The 16,875-nt window shown below is 34.4% G+C and overlaps 1 protein-coding gene across 7 annotated transcripts in view; it reads right to left on the reverse strand.

The window, feature by feature from the left end:
• JAK2 (Janus kinase 2) overlaps positions 1-16,875 on the reverse strand; it is a 150,118-nt gene that overhangs the window by 65,944 nt on the left and 67,299 nt on the right. For all 7 annotated transcript variants that reach the window (XM_063609183.1, XM_055294317.2, XM_063609179.1 and 4 more), the window contains 5 exons: positions 14,916-15,237; positions 14,009-14,128; positions 4,383-4,540; positions 2,634-2,745; positions 265-451 (listed from right to left, as the gene is read on the reverse strand). In XM_063609183.1, coding sequence (XP_063465253.1) covers positions 265-451; positions 2,634-2,745; positions 4,383-4,540; positions 14,009-14,128; positions 14,916-15,237 — 899 coding nt within the window. The remainder of the gene's footprint in view (positions 1-264; positions 452-2,633; positions 2,746-4,382; positions 4,541-14,008; positions 14,129-14,915; positions 15,238-16,875) is intronic.

Raw genomic sequence — 16,875 nt, forward strand, 5'->3', positions numbered from 1 at the left:
TCCAGTTCAATAAATGACATCATACCACACAATTATTATGTTTAAAATCTCATTTTAGAATAATTGAACTTCAAGTCACTTCTAGACCACCAAAACCAAAGTAAACAATCTTATTTGATGATGCTTGTACAATAGAATAAGATAAAATTAACTTTTATAGCTGCTTCTTTCATATATCCTTTGAAATCAATGTACTGAAGATACTTCACACCACATAAACAATCCATGACCAGTAATTTAAAAATAACTAGAAAATTATCTTACCTTTTGGCTTTGGGGGACAGCATTTAGTAAACTGGAAAATTATATTGTCTGAGCGAACGGTTTCCATCTGGTAACAATTCAAAAGATCTTTAAGACTGCTGAAGTTCTTCTTTGTCCCACTGAGGTTGTACTCTTCATTCTCATTTTTTGTAATCAAACAGTGTTTATATTCAATGACATTTTCTCGCTGTATAATTATAAAGAAAGGGAGGGATAGTCACAATGGACATCACAGTGATGATTCTGACAAAATGATATCACAAGAACAAGCAACAGAATAAACATTTGAACCATGAATCCGATGTAGTGCCAGTATAGTGATAGAAGTACTTAGTTCCTCAAAAGGGCAATTTACAATTTCTCAGCCTACAAAAGTGGTTTAAAAGTTGATTTTATGAAAAAGCATGTAAGAAGGCAATGATAATTAATAGCAACAATAATAGCATCCTTAATAGTTTTCCATCATTTATAAGATAAAGCCTAAAACAAATGTAGCATATAGAGCCTTCCATGAGCTGGTTTCTGCCTCCATCTCCAATCTCAGCTCCTGCCACTGCCAACATGCAAACTATGTTCCAGCCATATGAAATGACTTAAATCATTTCAAGCAAAGGCCATGCTGCGCCATGCCTTGATAACTCTTCATGCTATCTCTCTACCTAAGAATGTATACCCACTTCTTCTGAGCAATGAACCTTTATTCATTCATCAAAACTCAGTTCAAGTACCACTTTTTCTAAGAGGTCCTCTCTAATGCTCACCTTGAACATACAGCCATTCCACTGCACCACCATTGTATTTGTATAATTATCTTTAATATGATATTTTTAATATTTTGCAGTTTTTAAATATTTGTCTTATGCACTATATTATGAACTTGTTCATCTATTTTTTAAGGTGCATTTTATAAACATACTGATTCTACTCAGAAACATTTATATAAAATCTACCAATACCTCAAGGTCAATCAAGTTCTTCCTATGCCAAATAACCTTTCTTGGTTTTTTTTTTTTTTTTTTTTTGAGACAGTGTCTCGCACTGTTGCCAGGCTGGAGTGCAGTGGCACAATCTTGGCTCACTGCAACCTCCACCTCCCAGGTTCAAGCACTTCTCCTGCCTCAGCCTCCCGAGTAGCTGGGACTACAGGTGCACACCACCACGTCCAGCTAATTTTTGTAATTTTAGTAGAGACAGGGTTTCACCATTTCACCACATTGGCCAAGATGGTCTCAATCTCTTGACCTCGTGATCCACCCACCTTGGCCTCCCAAAGTGCTGATATTACAGGTGTAAGCCACCACACCCGGCCACCCTTTCTTAATAATTGTAAACCTGTTACTGTCTATATTTGCCTATGCTAGATAATTACAATGTTCAATTTAGAATTTTTTGTATACTTGAAAATTTTTGTTTGTCCAGTAGATAAGTTTCCTGAAGGTAGGGCTGTAGCATAAACTCTCTAATACATAGCTCTCATATTAGGCTTGGCACATACAGTGAACATAAAATATATATATATATTTTTGAATTGATACTTGAATATAATGTACTATTATCTGTTATAGTAAGAGGATACTTTGAAATTAGGATAGATTACCAGTTTTACACAAAGGTAAAGTGATGGCGTAACCTCCCTTCTGTAATTAATCTACCCTCTACATATGCCAAATATAAGTTGCATTTTATAAAAATTAAAATAATTGAAAAACAAAATTCTTATTTTTCTCTATTTTAAAAAAGCAAGATAAATTTGGAAGCTTCTATAATTTCTTAGGATTTATACCATGAAATTGCCTCATAAGTGATAGTATATAATCATAGATGAGATCCAAAATGATCTGTATTAACAGTGGGGTTTCACTGCAGTTTTACCTTTAAAACATGCATTGTAGACCACTATTCTTAATATTAGAAAATCATCAGTTAAAAGTGCTTTAATGTTTCTATTTGTTTGTTATTGCCTGTTTTTCTCTGTTTCCTCTAATTCGGTAACCACTGTTAATAAACAGAAAATTTGCTTCCGATTTATTTTGTTCTACATGATGTGGCAAAGATTTCCAGTTTTGCGAAACAAAGAAACATCAAGACACTTGATGAAATACCTTTTAACACACTGGTAACACCAAAACATCAGAAAATAAAATAAATCCAAAATAAAAAGATGGACATGATAAATTATTTTATATTGTTATATAAACCCTGGGAATTATATCTTATTTGTACAGAATCTCTGAGGAAATTAAGCATTATACTAGTTATCATATCCAAAGCTATAATTCTGAGTATTAAGGAAATATGGTAAATAAATATGGAGAGGAAATTAAATGAACTAAATAAAGTGTTACCACTAATAAGTGTGACATACTAACCTCGACAGCAAAAGTCAAAAAATATTTATTAAAGTCCTTAGGACTGCATCGAAGTACATACAGCCCAGTCTGATTACCTGCTTTCTTCAGTTTACTGATGGCAAAATCCATCCTAAAGGTAAAGAAGAAGCAATTTGAATAATGTAGTAAGCACCATAACATTATGACCAAGTGTCATATAAAACAATCAAAAGTCAAATCTAAAACTGTCAGAATTATCTCCTCTACTTTATATGGTTAGCAATAATCTTTCAAAGGAAAAAATCAAAGTACCAAGCTATTTCGCAGTTAAGTTCAAACCACTTCAAGGGACAGTTATATAGCTTTAAAAACCAATAAAAGGTATTATAAGACAAAATGACAAGAACAATTTGTTCATTTGATTTTTCTGCCTGCTGATTACAAAGTTAATATTTTTAAAACCATACTCTCAGAAACCTTCATTTAACTATAAAGATAATATATCAGAAAATACTTATATCTCTTCTACCATAGCAGTTACTGACATAAAAATCTGAATGCATGATTTTATTATTTAGTATGATAACAAAGTCTAAGAGAAGAACCATGGCAACTGACAAAAGACTACTGATTTTTAAAGTTTTCTGTTTTCTGAAGCTGCACACCCTGAAAGAAAAGCAAAATATAATCTAATCTATACAAAAGCAAGAATCATTCTGTTTCACTTATCACCGTATTTCTAATATACAAACCAATGCTTGAACATAGTAGTTACTCAGTAAATATAAATAAAAATGTTTGAATGAATTTATGGATACATGAATAAAGGCAAGGAGTTTTAAAAATATTAAACATGTAAATTACAAAGTTCAAGTAGTACAACTTTTTCATAGCAACAATATTCATTACTAAATAAATATTAAGCATAGACTAAATCAAGTCTTTATATTACCCAAGATATATTTTCTCAAATATTTAGGGGTAGGTTAAATGCAAAGAACATAATATGCTTATGATCCCAGATTTTCCCTTTGCTCGAGTTATTCAAATCTGTTGTCAACATAAACCACATCCTAGCTAAGAGATCATTAGGACTTAAGCTAAATAGATGTTATGCATGATAGCTAGCTTTACCCAGTATTAAAGTAAGGATCTACAACTGTGTGAGCCAATATGATAGTTACTAGCCACATGTAGCTATTTAAATGTAAAGAAATTAAAATTAAATTAAAATTCAGTTTCTCAGTTGCACTAGCCACATCTCAAATGCTAAACAGCCACATGTAGCTAGTGGCTACTGTGTTACACAGCACAGATATAGAATATTTTCATCACTGCAGAAAGTTCTACATAGCACTAGTCTAGAAATGAGGACATCATATATATCTTGTGTTTGAACCTTTCAGTAGAAGGAGATGGACTATCCAAACATAAAGAATTTTCAAATTTTGCACTGTGGCTTCCTTGCAGTATTTTAAAATTAATAAAACATAAATTGGAGGTCTTTCCTTTTTAGTAACATTCAGGAGTGAATCATACATAGGCATGATTAACAAATGTTAAACTTGTACAACTTATAAATATTATAGATTGGGATACAGATGATAAATTATACGCTAAATAATTCTAATTATTATGTAATCTGATTGCAAATAGCCTTTTGTTTAAAAAACTTGTCAAATTAATGTATTTTTTTTTGTAAACATACATGTATCACTCTGTTAAATCTTCTTTGTAAATATATCATTTACTTTTCTAAAAATTTACTTTTAAGTCTGTATTACTCACGAAATTGGGCCATGACAGTTGCTTTGTATATTTTCAAGCACTTTTGGAGGTGCTACTTCTTTACAGAGGTAATGATGTGCATCTGCAGTTAATCTATAATATCCATCAATTAATGACACGAAAGACAAAGCTTCCCTTAATGAGCTAAGTTCAATTTCCTAAGCAGAGAAAAGAAAAAGAAATAGCACCTTTTAGAAAGTCAACTCCATGTTAAATATTGAAAATTTTCTTCATTCCATGTTTTTAGAGTAATTCACCTAAATACATTTTCTTCTAAATTGTTCACATCTTTTATGGCTCAGTACTCAATATGAATTACAAATTCTTAGGTCTGATATTTAAGATCCTCCTAAATACAGCTTATCATACCTTCCCAGTTATAGTTCACTCTATATCCATCATTTTACTTAATTTTCCAATGTCCTTCTTAGACTAATATACCAGTTAGCTAGAAATCTATTTAATATGATATAAAAGTTGACATTAGCAATCATGCGCATTTTTTTTTTTTTTTTTTTGAGAGTCTTGCTTCATCACCCAGGCTGAAGTGCACTGGCACAATCTTGGCTCACTGCAACCTCCACCTCCCAGGCTCAAGCGATCCACCCACCTGACCCTCATGAGTAGCTGGGATTACAGGCGTATGCCACCATGCCCAGCTAATTTTTGTATTTTTAGTAAAGACAGGTTCTCGCTCTGTTGGCCAGGCTGGTCTCCAACTCCTGACCTCAAGTGATCCACCCACCTCAGTCCCCCAAAATGTTGGGATTACAGGCGTGAGCCACGGCATCAGCCCTACATACCAATTATATACTGTTAAAGTATTCATGCTACAAACTAAAATGTTAGGATATGTAGCTATGCTATGATTTTTGTTTTTTGTCCCCTGTGCCCCTCACCCCCCGCCCCCCCCCCCCCCCCCAGTCAGAGTCTTGCGCTGTCGCCCAGGCTGGAGTGCAATGGCACGATCTCGGCTCACTGCAACTTCTGCCTCCCGGGTTCAAGTGATTCTCCTGTCTCAGTCTCCCAAAAAGCTGGGATTACAGGCACACGCCAAGACGCCCGGCTAATTTTTGCATTTTTAGTAGAGACGGGGTTTCAACATGTTGGCCAGGCTGGTCTCAAACTCCTGACCTAATGATCCACCCACCTTGGCCTCCCAAAGTGCTGGGATTACACACATGAGTCACCATGCCCAGCCTGACTGTATCTTAATACATATGTGAACATATAGTCAGCCAAAAATGCATGTTACTTAAATGGGAAAATATATATACATATGTAAAAATATTTATATTTTTACATACAAAAAGTCAGTTATATAATGAAAAAAAGCCCCAATTGTAGCAAAAAGGATGCAATATCAATAATTAACAAAAACTTCAAAACACTCTTATACAACTTTTTATTTAAATATATATAAGATTAACCATGGTAGGAAATTTAATTATCATAAAAATCTAAAAATCCTCTCTAAATTAATTTTCTAATTTGTCTCAATCACATTAAAAATACCAACAAACACCAGAGGCTGTACCTAGAAAAACAGGGCAAACATGAGATTTACAAAATCAGATCCAATATAAGAGAGATGAAAACATAGTTACCAGGATAAGAAAGGAATGACCAAAAATTACAGCTGACAAAATAATAGCTGTACCTAGAAAGCTTCCAGTCCACACTACAAAGTAAGATGCTGTGATCGAAGAGGTACTTCTCCAGAAAAGAAGTAAAAATGCTATCATATGTGACAGGTTTGATTATGTGAAATTTTGTGTTGAGAAGTCCACTACTTTACAGAGTTCTTGTAGAAAATGAAAATAAAGCTAGATACAAAGGAAAAATCATAAAGCAATAATTAACTCCTGGAGAAAGTTCTATAAGAATGAAAATGTGATTACAGCATATTTCTTGGTCCAGCAATGAACAATATTTACATAATCATAAAGAGAACACAGAATAGAGTCATAAACTATTATGTAAATTACAAAGTTGTAAAGTAAAATTATAATAAAGAGATAAGCATGTGACATGTTTGAACTATAAAAGGTATTTAGCTAACACAAATAGCCAAAAAAAAGGTACTATAAAAGGTATCCTAAACAAAATTAAAAGACTTGGAGATTACAAACATGTATAACAAAGGAATATACCTAACATACATTGTGGGAATGAAACCTATAAAAGAATTAAAAATAAAAAAAGAAAACTAGTCAAAGGACATGAAAAGGCAATCCACAGAAGTATAAATATTAAAGCTGACCTATAAACACATGAGGTATTCCTCAGTCTCAGGTTCTAATTAAGGAAATGAAATATAACAGGACAGCATTATTTTGCCCATTGATTTGGCAGAAAAATTAAAAGATTGATAACATCCAGTGTTGGCAAAGGGTACAAGAAAAGAGGTGTACAGATACATTGGAAACACCTTTTGAGAAGTATTTTAATAATCTATCAAAGTTGTAAAAATTCATACCCTTTGAACTAGCAGTTCACTAACTAGTATCCCTCTTATTGATATACAGGCACATTTTGTTTTACTGCACTTCCCTTTATTGCTCCTTGCAGATATGACTTTTTTTTTTTTTTTTTACAAATTGAAGGTTTCTGACAAACTTATGTGGAGCAAGTACAAGTCTATCAGTGCAATTTTTCCAATAGCATATGCTTACTTCCTGTCTATGTGTCATGTTTTGGTAATTTTCACAAAATTTAAACTTTATTATTATTATACCTGTTATGGTGATTTGTGATCAATGACCTTTGATGTAACTATTGTACAGTTGTCCCTCAGAATACAAGGGGGATTAGTTACAGGACCCCCGCATATACCAAAATCTGAACATATTCAAGTTCTGAAATCAGCACTGCAGAACCCATATATGCAAAATGTCAGCCCTACACATAAGCAGGTTTCGCATCCTGTGAATACTATATTTTCCATCCATGTTAGGCAAAAAAAAATTGCATATAAGTGGACCCACACAATTCAAACCTGTGATGTCCAAGGGTCAACTGTAATTGTTTTGGGGCACCACACACTGGGCCTATATAAGATGGTGAACTTAAGTGATAAATTTGTATATGTTCTGACTGCACCACCGAATAGCTATTTCCCTTTCTTTTTCCCTCTCCTCAGGCCTCCGTATTCCCTCAGACACAACAATAATGAAATTAGGCCAGTGACCTCTGAGTATTCAAGTGAAAGGAAGATTCACCCATCTCTCACTTTAAATCAAAAGCTAGAAATGATTAAGCTTAGTGAGGAAGGCATGCTGAAAGCCAACAAAGGCTGAAAGCTAGGCCTCTTGTATGAAAAAGGCAAGTTAAGAATCCAAAGGAAAAGTCCTTGAAGGAAACTGAAAGTGCTACTCCTGTGAGCACATAAATTATAAGAAAGTGAACAGCCTTATTGATGATACAGAGAAAGTTCTAGATAGAAGATCAAACCAGCCATAACATTCCCTTAAGCCAAAGCCTAATCTAGAGCAAGACCCCAATGCTCTTCAATTCTATGAAGGCTGAGAGGTGAGGAAGCTGCAGAAGAAAAGTTGGAAGCTAGCAGAGGCTGGTTCATGAGGTTTAAGAAAAGAAGCCATGTCCACAGCATAAGTGCAAGGTGAAGCAGCAAATGCTGATGTGGAAGCTACAGCAAGTTATCCAGAAGATCTAGTAAGGACCACTGATGAAGATGGTGACACTAACAAACAGATTTTCAAATGTAAACAAAACAGCCTTCTGTTGGAAGAATATGCTATCTAGGACTTCCACAGCTACAGAGGAGAAGTCAGTGCTTGCCTTCAAAGCTTCAAAGGATAGGCTGACCCCCTTGCTAAGGGCCAATGCCATTGGTGACCTGAAATTCAAACCAGTGCTCATTTACCATTCCAAAAATCCCAGGGCTCTGAGAATTATGCTAAGTCTACTCTGCCTGTGCTCTATAAATGGAACAACGAGGCTTGGATGACAGCACATCTGTTGTTTATAGCATGGTTTACGACTATTTTAAGCCCACTGTTAAGATCTGCTCAGAAAAAAAGGTTGCTTTCAAAGTATTACTCTCATTGACAATGCACCTGGTCACCCAAGCGCTCTGATAGAGATGTACAAGGATATTCATGTTATTTTCAGACCTGGTGACACAACATCCATTCTGTAGCCCATGGGTCAAGGAGTAATTTCAACTTTCAAGTCTTATTATCTAAGAAATATATTTTGTAAGGCTAAGTTGCCATAGATAGTGATTCATCTGATGGAGCTGGGTAAATAGAAAAACTTATGGAAAGGATTAACCATTCTTGATGCCAGGAAGAACATCAGTGATTCATGGAAGAAGGTCAAAGTGTTAACATTATCAGGAATTTGTAAAAAGTTGATTCCAACCCTCATGGGTGACTTTGAGGGGTTCAAGACTTCAGTGGAGGAAGTCACTAGGATGTGGTAGAAATAGCAAAAGAACTAGAATTAGAAGTAGAGCTGAAGATGTGACTGAATTACTACAATCTCATGATAAAATTTGGACAGATAAGTTGCTTCTTATGCATAAAAAAATGGTTTCTTGAGATGAAATCTAGTCCTGGTGAAGATGCTGTGAATGTTGTTGAAAACACAGCAAAGTATTTAGAGTAAAGTTTAGTAGATAAAGCAGTGGCAAGGTTTGAGAGGACTGACGCATTTTGAAAGAAATTCTACTGTCGGTAAAATGTTACCAAACAATGTCACATGCTACAGAGACATCTTTAACGAAATGAGTCTATTGATGCAGTAAATGTCATCGTTATCTTAAGAAATTGCTTCGGACAGCCCAATCTTAAGCAACCACCACACTGATCGGTCAGCAGCCATCAACATCAAAATAATACCCTCATAAGCAGAAAGATTATAACTCTCTGGAGGCTCAGATTATCATTAGGATTTTTTAGCAATAAAGTGTTTTAAATTAATTTTTAAGACATAATGCTGTTGCACACTTAGTAGACTTGATTACAGTGTAAACATAACTTTTATATATACTGAGAAACCAAAAAATTTATGCGACTCACTTCATTGCAATATTTGCTTTATTGCAATGGTCCGGAACTGAACTAGCAATATCTCTGATGTATGCCTATATACGTTTTACAAACATCTTACAAAAGACTTAGAATCTACAGAGACTCTACAAATTGATCAGAAAGGGACAAGTCAATAAAAAATGTGCAAAAGACTGTCACAGGCACTTCGTAAGAAGGATATTCAGACGAACAATAAGTAAGTGAAAAAGTATTGAACATCATTACTCACCAGGGCAATGAAAATAAAAACTACAATAGCTACCAGTACACATCCACCAGACACACTAAGACATTTTTAGACTGCCAAAATTAAGAGCTGATTGGGATATGAAACAACTGTAATTTTCATGCATTATTGAAGGAAGAGTGAACTGATAGAACTACAAAAAATGGTTTGGCAGTATACTAAAGCTATTACTATGACTCAATAATCCCATCTCTAGGATGTATATTTACAAGAAAATGAGTGCGTAAGTCCACCAAAAAATATGTATAAGAATGTTCACGGTAAATTTATCCCTAAAAGCCCCAAACTGAAAGCAACCCAAGTGTCCATCAACAGAATACATTTAAAATTTGAGATATAGTCAAACAATTCAATACTACCCAGCAATAAAAAGCAATGAACTGACACATGTAACAACATAAATGAATCTTCAAACATTATACTAAGTAAAAGAATCTAGATTTTAAAAGAGTACATACAGTATCATTCCATTTATACAACCTTTATTAATAGATAAAACTAAGTGATGGTAGATGATAGGTATCTTAAGTTAGGGGTGGAGGTGAGTAAGTGTGAAGATGCATGTGGAAACCTTCTAGGAGTAAGAGAAGTATTCTGTTTTTTGAGGTGGGTGTGGCTACAAAGATGTACAAATATGTAAAAATTCATTGAGCTATACACATAAGATTAGTGTGTTTTACTGTGTTCATGCTATATCTCAACAAAAAAAGTAAAAAGAAAAATAGGCAACAAAAGTTGAACTAGCTAAAACTTCAAAACATCTGTGCATCAAAGGACACAAGCAACATAGTGAAAAGCAATCTATGGAATAGGAGAAAATATTTGCAAATCATATATTTGAAAAAGGATTAATATCCAGAATACACAAATAATTTCTATAATTCAGCAAAAAAAAAACCTGATTAAAAAATGAGCAAAGGACTTGAATATATATTTCTTCAAAGAAGATCTACAAATGGCAATACATATATGAAAAGATGCTCAGCAACACTAATCATTAGGGAAATGTGAATCAAAATCACAATGAGATAACTACTTCACACCCAGCAGGCGGCTACTATCAGAAAACAGAAAATAACAAGTTTTGATGAGCATGTGGAGAATGTACTCCTGGTAGGAATGTAAAATGGTGCAGCTGCTATGGAAAACAGCATGGAGGCTCCCTAAAAAATTACAAGTAGAATTACCATATGATCCAGCAATTCTACTTCTGGGTATGACATGGTTTGGCTCTGCATCCCCACTCAACTCTCATCTTTAATTGTAATCCCCATGTGTCGAGGGAGGGACATGATGGGAGGTGACTGAATCATGGGGGTAGTTTCTCCCATGCTGTTCTCATGATAGTGAGGGAGTTCTCATGAGATCTGATGGTTTAAAAGTGGCACTTTCCCCTGAACACTCTCTCTCTTCTGCTGCCATGTAAGACATGGCTTCCTTCCCCTTCACCTTCTGCCATGATTTTAAGTTTCCTGGGCCAGCCGTGCAGAACTATGAGTCAATTAAACCCTCTTTTTAAATAAATTATCCAGTCTCAGGTAGTATCTTTATAGCAGTGTGAGAATGGACTAATAGAAGGTATATATCCAAAGGAATTGAAAGCAGAGTCTTGAAGAGATATTTGTACACCCCATGTTCACAGCAACATTACTCACAATTGTCAAAAAGTAAAAAAGCGACCTGAATATTCACTGATGGATGAATGAATAAACAAATGTGGTATATACATGACACAGAATACATACATATATTAAAAATGAAGGAAATTCTGATACATGCTGTAATACAAATGAACCTTGAGCATATTATACTAACTGAAATAAGCCTGTCACAAAAAGACAGTATTGTTTGATCCTGCTTCTATGAGAGTATCTAGAGTAGTCAAATTCATAGAATAAGAAAGTAGAGGGGCTGGGCAGTGGCTCACACCTGTAATCCCAGCACTTTGGGAGGCTGAGGCAGGCGGATCATGAGGTCAGAAGTTCAAGACCAGCCTGGCCAACATGGTGTAACCCCGTCTCTACTAAAGACACAAAAAATTAGCCAAGCATGGTGGCGTGCACCTGTAATCCCAGCTACTCGGGAGGCTGAGGCAGGAGAATTGCTTGAACCCAGGAGGCACAGGTTGCAGTGAGGCAAGATCGCACCATTGCACTCCAGCCTGGATGACAGGGCAAGACTCCATCTCAAAAAAAAAAAAAAAAAAAAAAAAGGTAGAATGGTGGTTGCAAGGACTGGGAAGAAGGGGAAATGGTGAGTTTTTATTTAATGGGTGTAGACTTCAATTTTGCAAGATAAAAGAGTTCTGGAAATTGGATGCAAAAGTGAATATACTTAACACTATCAAACTGTACACTTAAAAATGGTTAAGATGCTAAATTTTATTTTATATATATTTTACCAAAATTATAACGAGAAATAAATGCCAGAATGAAGAGGAAAATGATGGTAAAAACAAAATGTTACTAACACATAATACACTGGGAAAATGCAATAATAAGCAAAAATTACTTTCCTATATCCATAAATAATTTGGTAGGAAAATACACAGAGAAAAAGTATTAATCTTAATAAACAACAGAAAAAGCATAACATATCATGAATAAAATTCAGCAAGAAACATGATGTATGAATATGAATAAAATGATCAAGAATTACTGAAAAACATAAAATAATACTTGTGTACAAGGAGAAATACAGTGTATCCCTAAAATAGAAAATTTAATATGAGAAAGAAATGTCAACTCTTCCTAATTTGTTGAACAATTCCAACAAAATGTCAGTATAATATTTTTAAGGAGTTTTACGGATACTTAGCAAAGAAGTTAGTTAGAGTCACACTTAAGAGCTTAGGTTTTCAAACCATGGATTTGAGTTTAAATAGCCCTACCACTTAACTAACACTGTGCCCTTGGAAAGTTACTTAACTTCTCTGTATTGCAGACTTAAAATTAAGCCAAGTCCAAATATAGTCCCGTAGAGAAGTTCTTTGGGTTACTACAGTTTGTTCACATTAAGATTAATAAACTCTCCCAGAAACATTTATTATAGATCCACATTGAGGTTGATAATTATTAATCATCCTTTTATGCATCCATAAAATATTTATCCAGCTTTTTCTAAACTAGGCCCTGAGTACTGTGCAAGGTGTAGGGCGTACAAACACACATAAAAATATGATCCTTACCTTCAAAAGGCTCACAGTCTACTAGGAGTAGGTATACTATCATATTTTTATCTAAGAACAGAAAACTATGCTGAATTAAGTGAGTTGCAGGTTAGTTATGATTTTGGTAATATAACCCTGGAAGAGCCAGACAAGTAAGCCATATAAATACTTAAGATAAATGGACAAATAACATTAACAGGAATAGTTTAAGCCAGGAAGGGTCAAGAAGCATCTGAGTTAAAAAGAAGACAGAGCAGATAAATGAGAAACTTCAGAGCAAAATATAAAATAATTCATTTCTCCTATTTACATTAAAATAGGAAATTTTAGTATTTAGAATACTAGATTTTTTTTTATTATTATACTTAGGTTTTAGGGTACATGTGCACAATGTGCAGGTTTGTTACATATGTATCCATGTGCCATGTTGTTTTGCTGCACCCATTAACTCGTCATTTAGCATTAGGTATATCTCCTAATGCTGTCCCTCCCCCCTCCCCCCACCCCACAACAGTCCCCGGAGTGTGATGTTCCCCTTCCTGTGTCCATGAGTTCTCATTGTTCAATTCCCACCTATGAGTGAGAACATGCGGTGTTTGGTTTTTTGTCCTTGCGATAGTTTACAATTAGATTTCTGAAGCTATTTAAAAAAAGAGAAAGTGTTAATCTTTTAGAATCAACCATGTCCTATAGCTTGGGTGGGGCTGACCTGGGATTGATTTACATTTTGTTATATAAATTCCAGACATTTCTAGACATCATTATTTTTCTCCTTTAATTAGGCAGTATAACTGGCACATATACATTCCTGTTGATAAAATATTTTAGTCAGGGGTGAGCATTACATCAGAGAACTAGTATAATCTAAAGTAGGGATGGGGGGGAAAGTAACTGGTGCTTTGCTAATCATAAAAATGAGTAAAAAAAAGTACAGTAATGCACAAAAAACTCTGTAGGAAGATGGTGTTGATAGTAATACAAAAAGCTAGATGTTATCAAAAAGTTTACTGAATTGACATTTATGTTTAGAGTTATATTTAAAACTACAATCAAAATTCCTACCAGAAAATAATTTTGGTACTATAAGATTCTAAAATACATATTTCTGAGAACTGTAAAATGAAACCATTATTCAATCGTAAAGCAAACTTACCAGATTTTTACCATCTTGCTTATGGATAGTTACAACTCGGCTTTCATTTGAACCCTCTTGGTTTGCTTGCTTAATACTGACATCAATAATATTAGGAAAATCGCAATATAACTGTAAATCCTATAATTAAAAGCATGTAAAATTAAAAACAGGTAGAATTTACAGAGCCATTTTAAAACAAGATTTATGAAGAAGACAACATCATTCCAAATTCTTTAAAACAAAAAAGGTATTGATAACAATAGATAAGCATTAAACGTGATTTCCTCTATCAATCTAACCCTAAGACTATGCTGTATCTTGCTTGACTTAAAAATGAGAGCATTAAATGATGCCAGGAATCTAAAATGTGCTATGGCACTCTTCAATTCAATTAACATTAGTAGAAACCACTGCCAGAAAACTGGAAATGTGACTACCAAAGATGAAAAATTAAAAAATCATCCCTCTAAATCTCTAGTAACAATCTATGAACAACACGGATATTAACAAATTCAAAACTTGCAATGCAAACCTAAAATAAATTTAATTAATTATTTAGCAGGTATATGTTATCATAAAATCAATTAATATCTTTTCTAGTTCACAAGTTTTATAATTATGCCTTCTGTTATCACTAATAGTGAAACGCAAAACTCCTTTAAAATTACTTTTAGAATGTGACACCTTTCTGAAACTATAATATAGCCATTGCTAATTATTTTGTCATAAAAAATTAAATGAAAAAACCATTTAAGAATAGTAGGCAAAGAACTATATGACCTTGATAGCTTCACACTATTAAAAACTTCCACTTCTATCAAATGGAAGAAGTGCAATACCATGTTGCAAATGATTAAAATTACTTTGTTTTTATTTCCATTCTACTTAAAATAACAAAGAACAAGAACATATCATTAAGGATTACCTGTTCTGTCAGTGTCTCACTTTCTTTATGTTTCCCTCTTGACCACTGAATTCCACCGTTTCCAGTTATTATAATGGTTGCAAAAATCTCCTCACCTGAAGGACCACTTCCAGGTTCTTTTACTTCAAATTTCTCTGTGTAGAAGGCAGACTGCAGAGCTTCCAGATTTATAAGATACTTAAGTTTCAAGTTTCTGGCAGTGGCTTTGCATTGGCTGAATTGCTGAATAAATCTGCGAAATCTGTACCTTATTCGCTTCCTTGTCAAAATATGATAGTCTTGGATCTTTGCTCGAATACATTTTGGTAAGAATGTCTTGTAGCTAGGGATAAAAAAGCACATACAGAAAAACAAAACAAAACAAAAATTGGAAGATAAATCTAAAAATTGAAAAAGAAGTTACCACCTTTTTCCATGATTAAGTAGGCATTACAACACAGTGGCCTAGTGGAGTAAGTTGACATAACCCCCATCCATACAGTATAAAACTTTAAGATTTTGTTTGATGACATAAATATATCCACCCCATCAAAAAGTGGGCGAAGGACATGAATAGACACTTCTCAAAAGTAGACATTTATGCAGCCAAAAAACACATGAAAAAATGCTCATCATCACTGGCCATCAGAGAAATGCAAATCAAAACCACAGTGAGATACCATCTCACACCAGTTAGAATGGCCATCATTAAAAAGTCAGGAAACAACAGGTGCTGGAGAGGATGTGGAGAAATAGGAACACTTTCACACTGTTGGTGGGACTGTAAACTAGTTCAGACATTGTGGAAGTCAGTGTGGCGATTCCTCAGGGATCTAGAACTAGAAATACCATTTGACCCAGCCATCCCATTACTGGGTATATACCCAAAAGACTATAAATCATGCTGCTATAAAGACACATGCACACGTATGTTTATTGCGGCACTATTCACAATAGCAAAGACTTGGAACCAACCCAAATGTCCAACAACGATAGACTGGATTAAGAAAATGTGGCACATATATACCATGCAATACTATGCAGCCATAAAAAATGATGAGTTCATGTCCTTTGTAGGGACATGGATGAAACTGGAAAACATCATTCTCAGTAAACTATCGCAAGGACAAAAAACCAAACACCGCATGTTCTCACTCATAGGTGGGAATTGAAAAATGAGAACTCATGGACACAGGAAGGGGAACATCACACTCCGGGGACTGTTGCGGGGTGGGGGGAGGGGGGAGGGACAGCATTAGGAGATATACCTAATGCTAAATGACGAGTTAATGGGTGCAGCAAAACAACATGGCACATGGATACATATGTAACAAGCCTGCACATTGTGCACATGTACCCTAAAACCTGAAGTATAATAATAAAAAATAAAAAATAAAAAAAAAAATATATCCAACACACTCTTAAGTTATCATCAATGTTTACAAAAGAAGATATTAATTTTCTTCCCCTAATGAAATGAATCCTCAGTCTAGTTAATAACAATCTCTAAAAATTCCTTTTCTCTATTTCATATACCAGAGTTAATGGTTTATAAGAATATTTTGGCATATATTGAACTGTGCTACAAATATTTCCTATGATGCTGTGCTCCAAAATTTACCTGAATTTTGGAAATTGTTACATTTTGTTGGAAGCCATTTTCATTATGCAAACATACTTCTGTATATTATTTTGTTAGGCCAGCTTCAACTCCTAATAATTCCTTTGTGATCAAAACAATTCCATTTAGAAATGTTCTGACTTTTCTGTACATTCATCTCTATGTACAATATTCTAAAGAAGGTAATTTATTTCTCTGCTTCTAAGGAACATTTTGTTTCTAAAGTACCATTAAATAATTTTCCATGCCTTACTACATGCTCATCTTCCTTGCAATCATCCATCTCCTATCTAGTTGCTCATTCTACAAGGCTCAGCTCAAGCACCATCTAATCCAGGAAACCTTTCTGGACCTCATTCT

This window comes from Symphalangus syndactylus, chromosome 9 (assembly GCF_028878055.3).
Source record: "Symphalangus syndactylus isolate Jambi chromosome 9, NHGRI_mSymSyn1-v2.1_pri, whole genome shotgun sequence".
NCBI lineage: Eukaryota > Metazoa > Chordata > Mammalia > Primates > Hylobatidae > Symphalangus > Symphalangus syndactylus.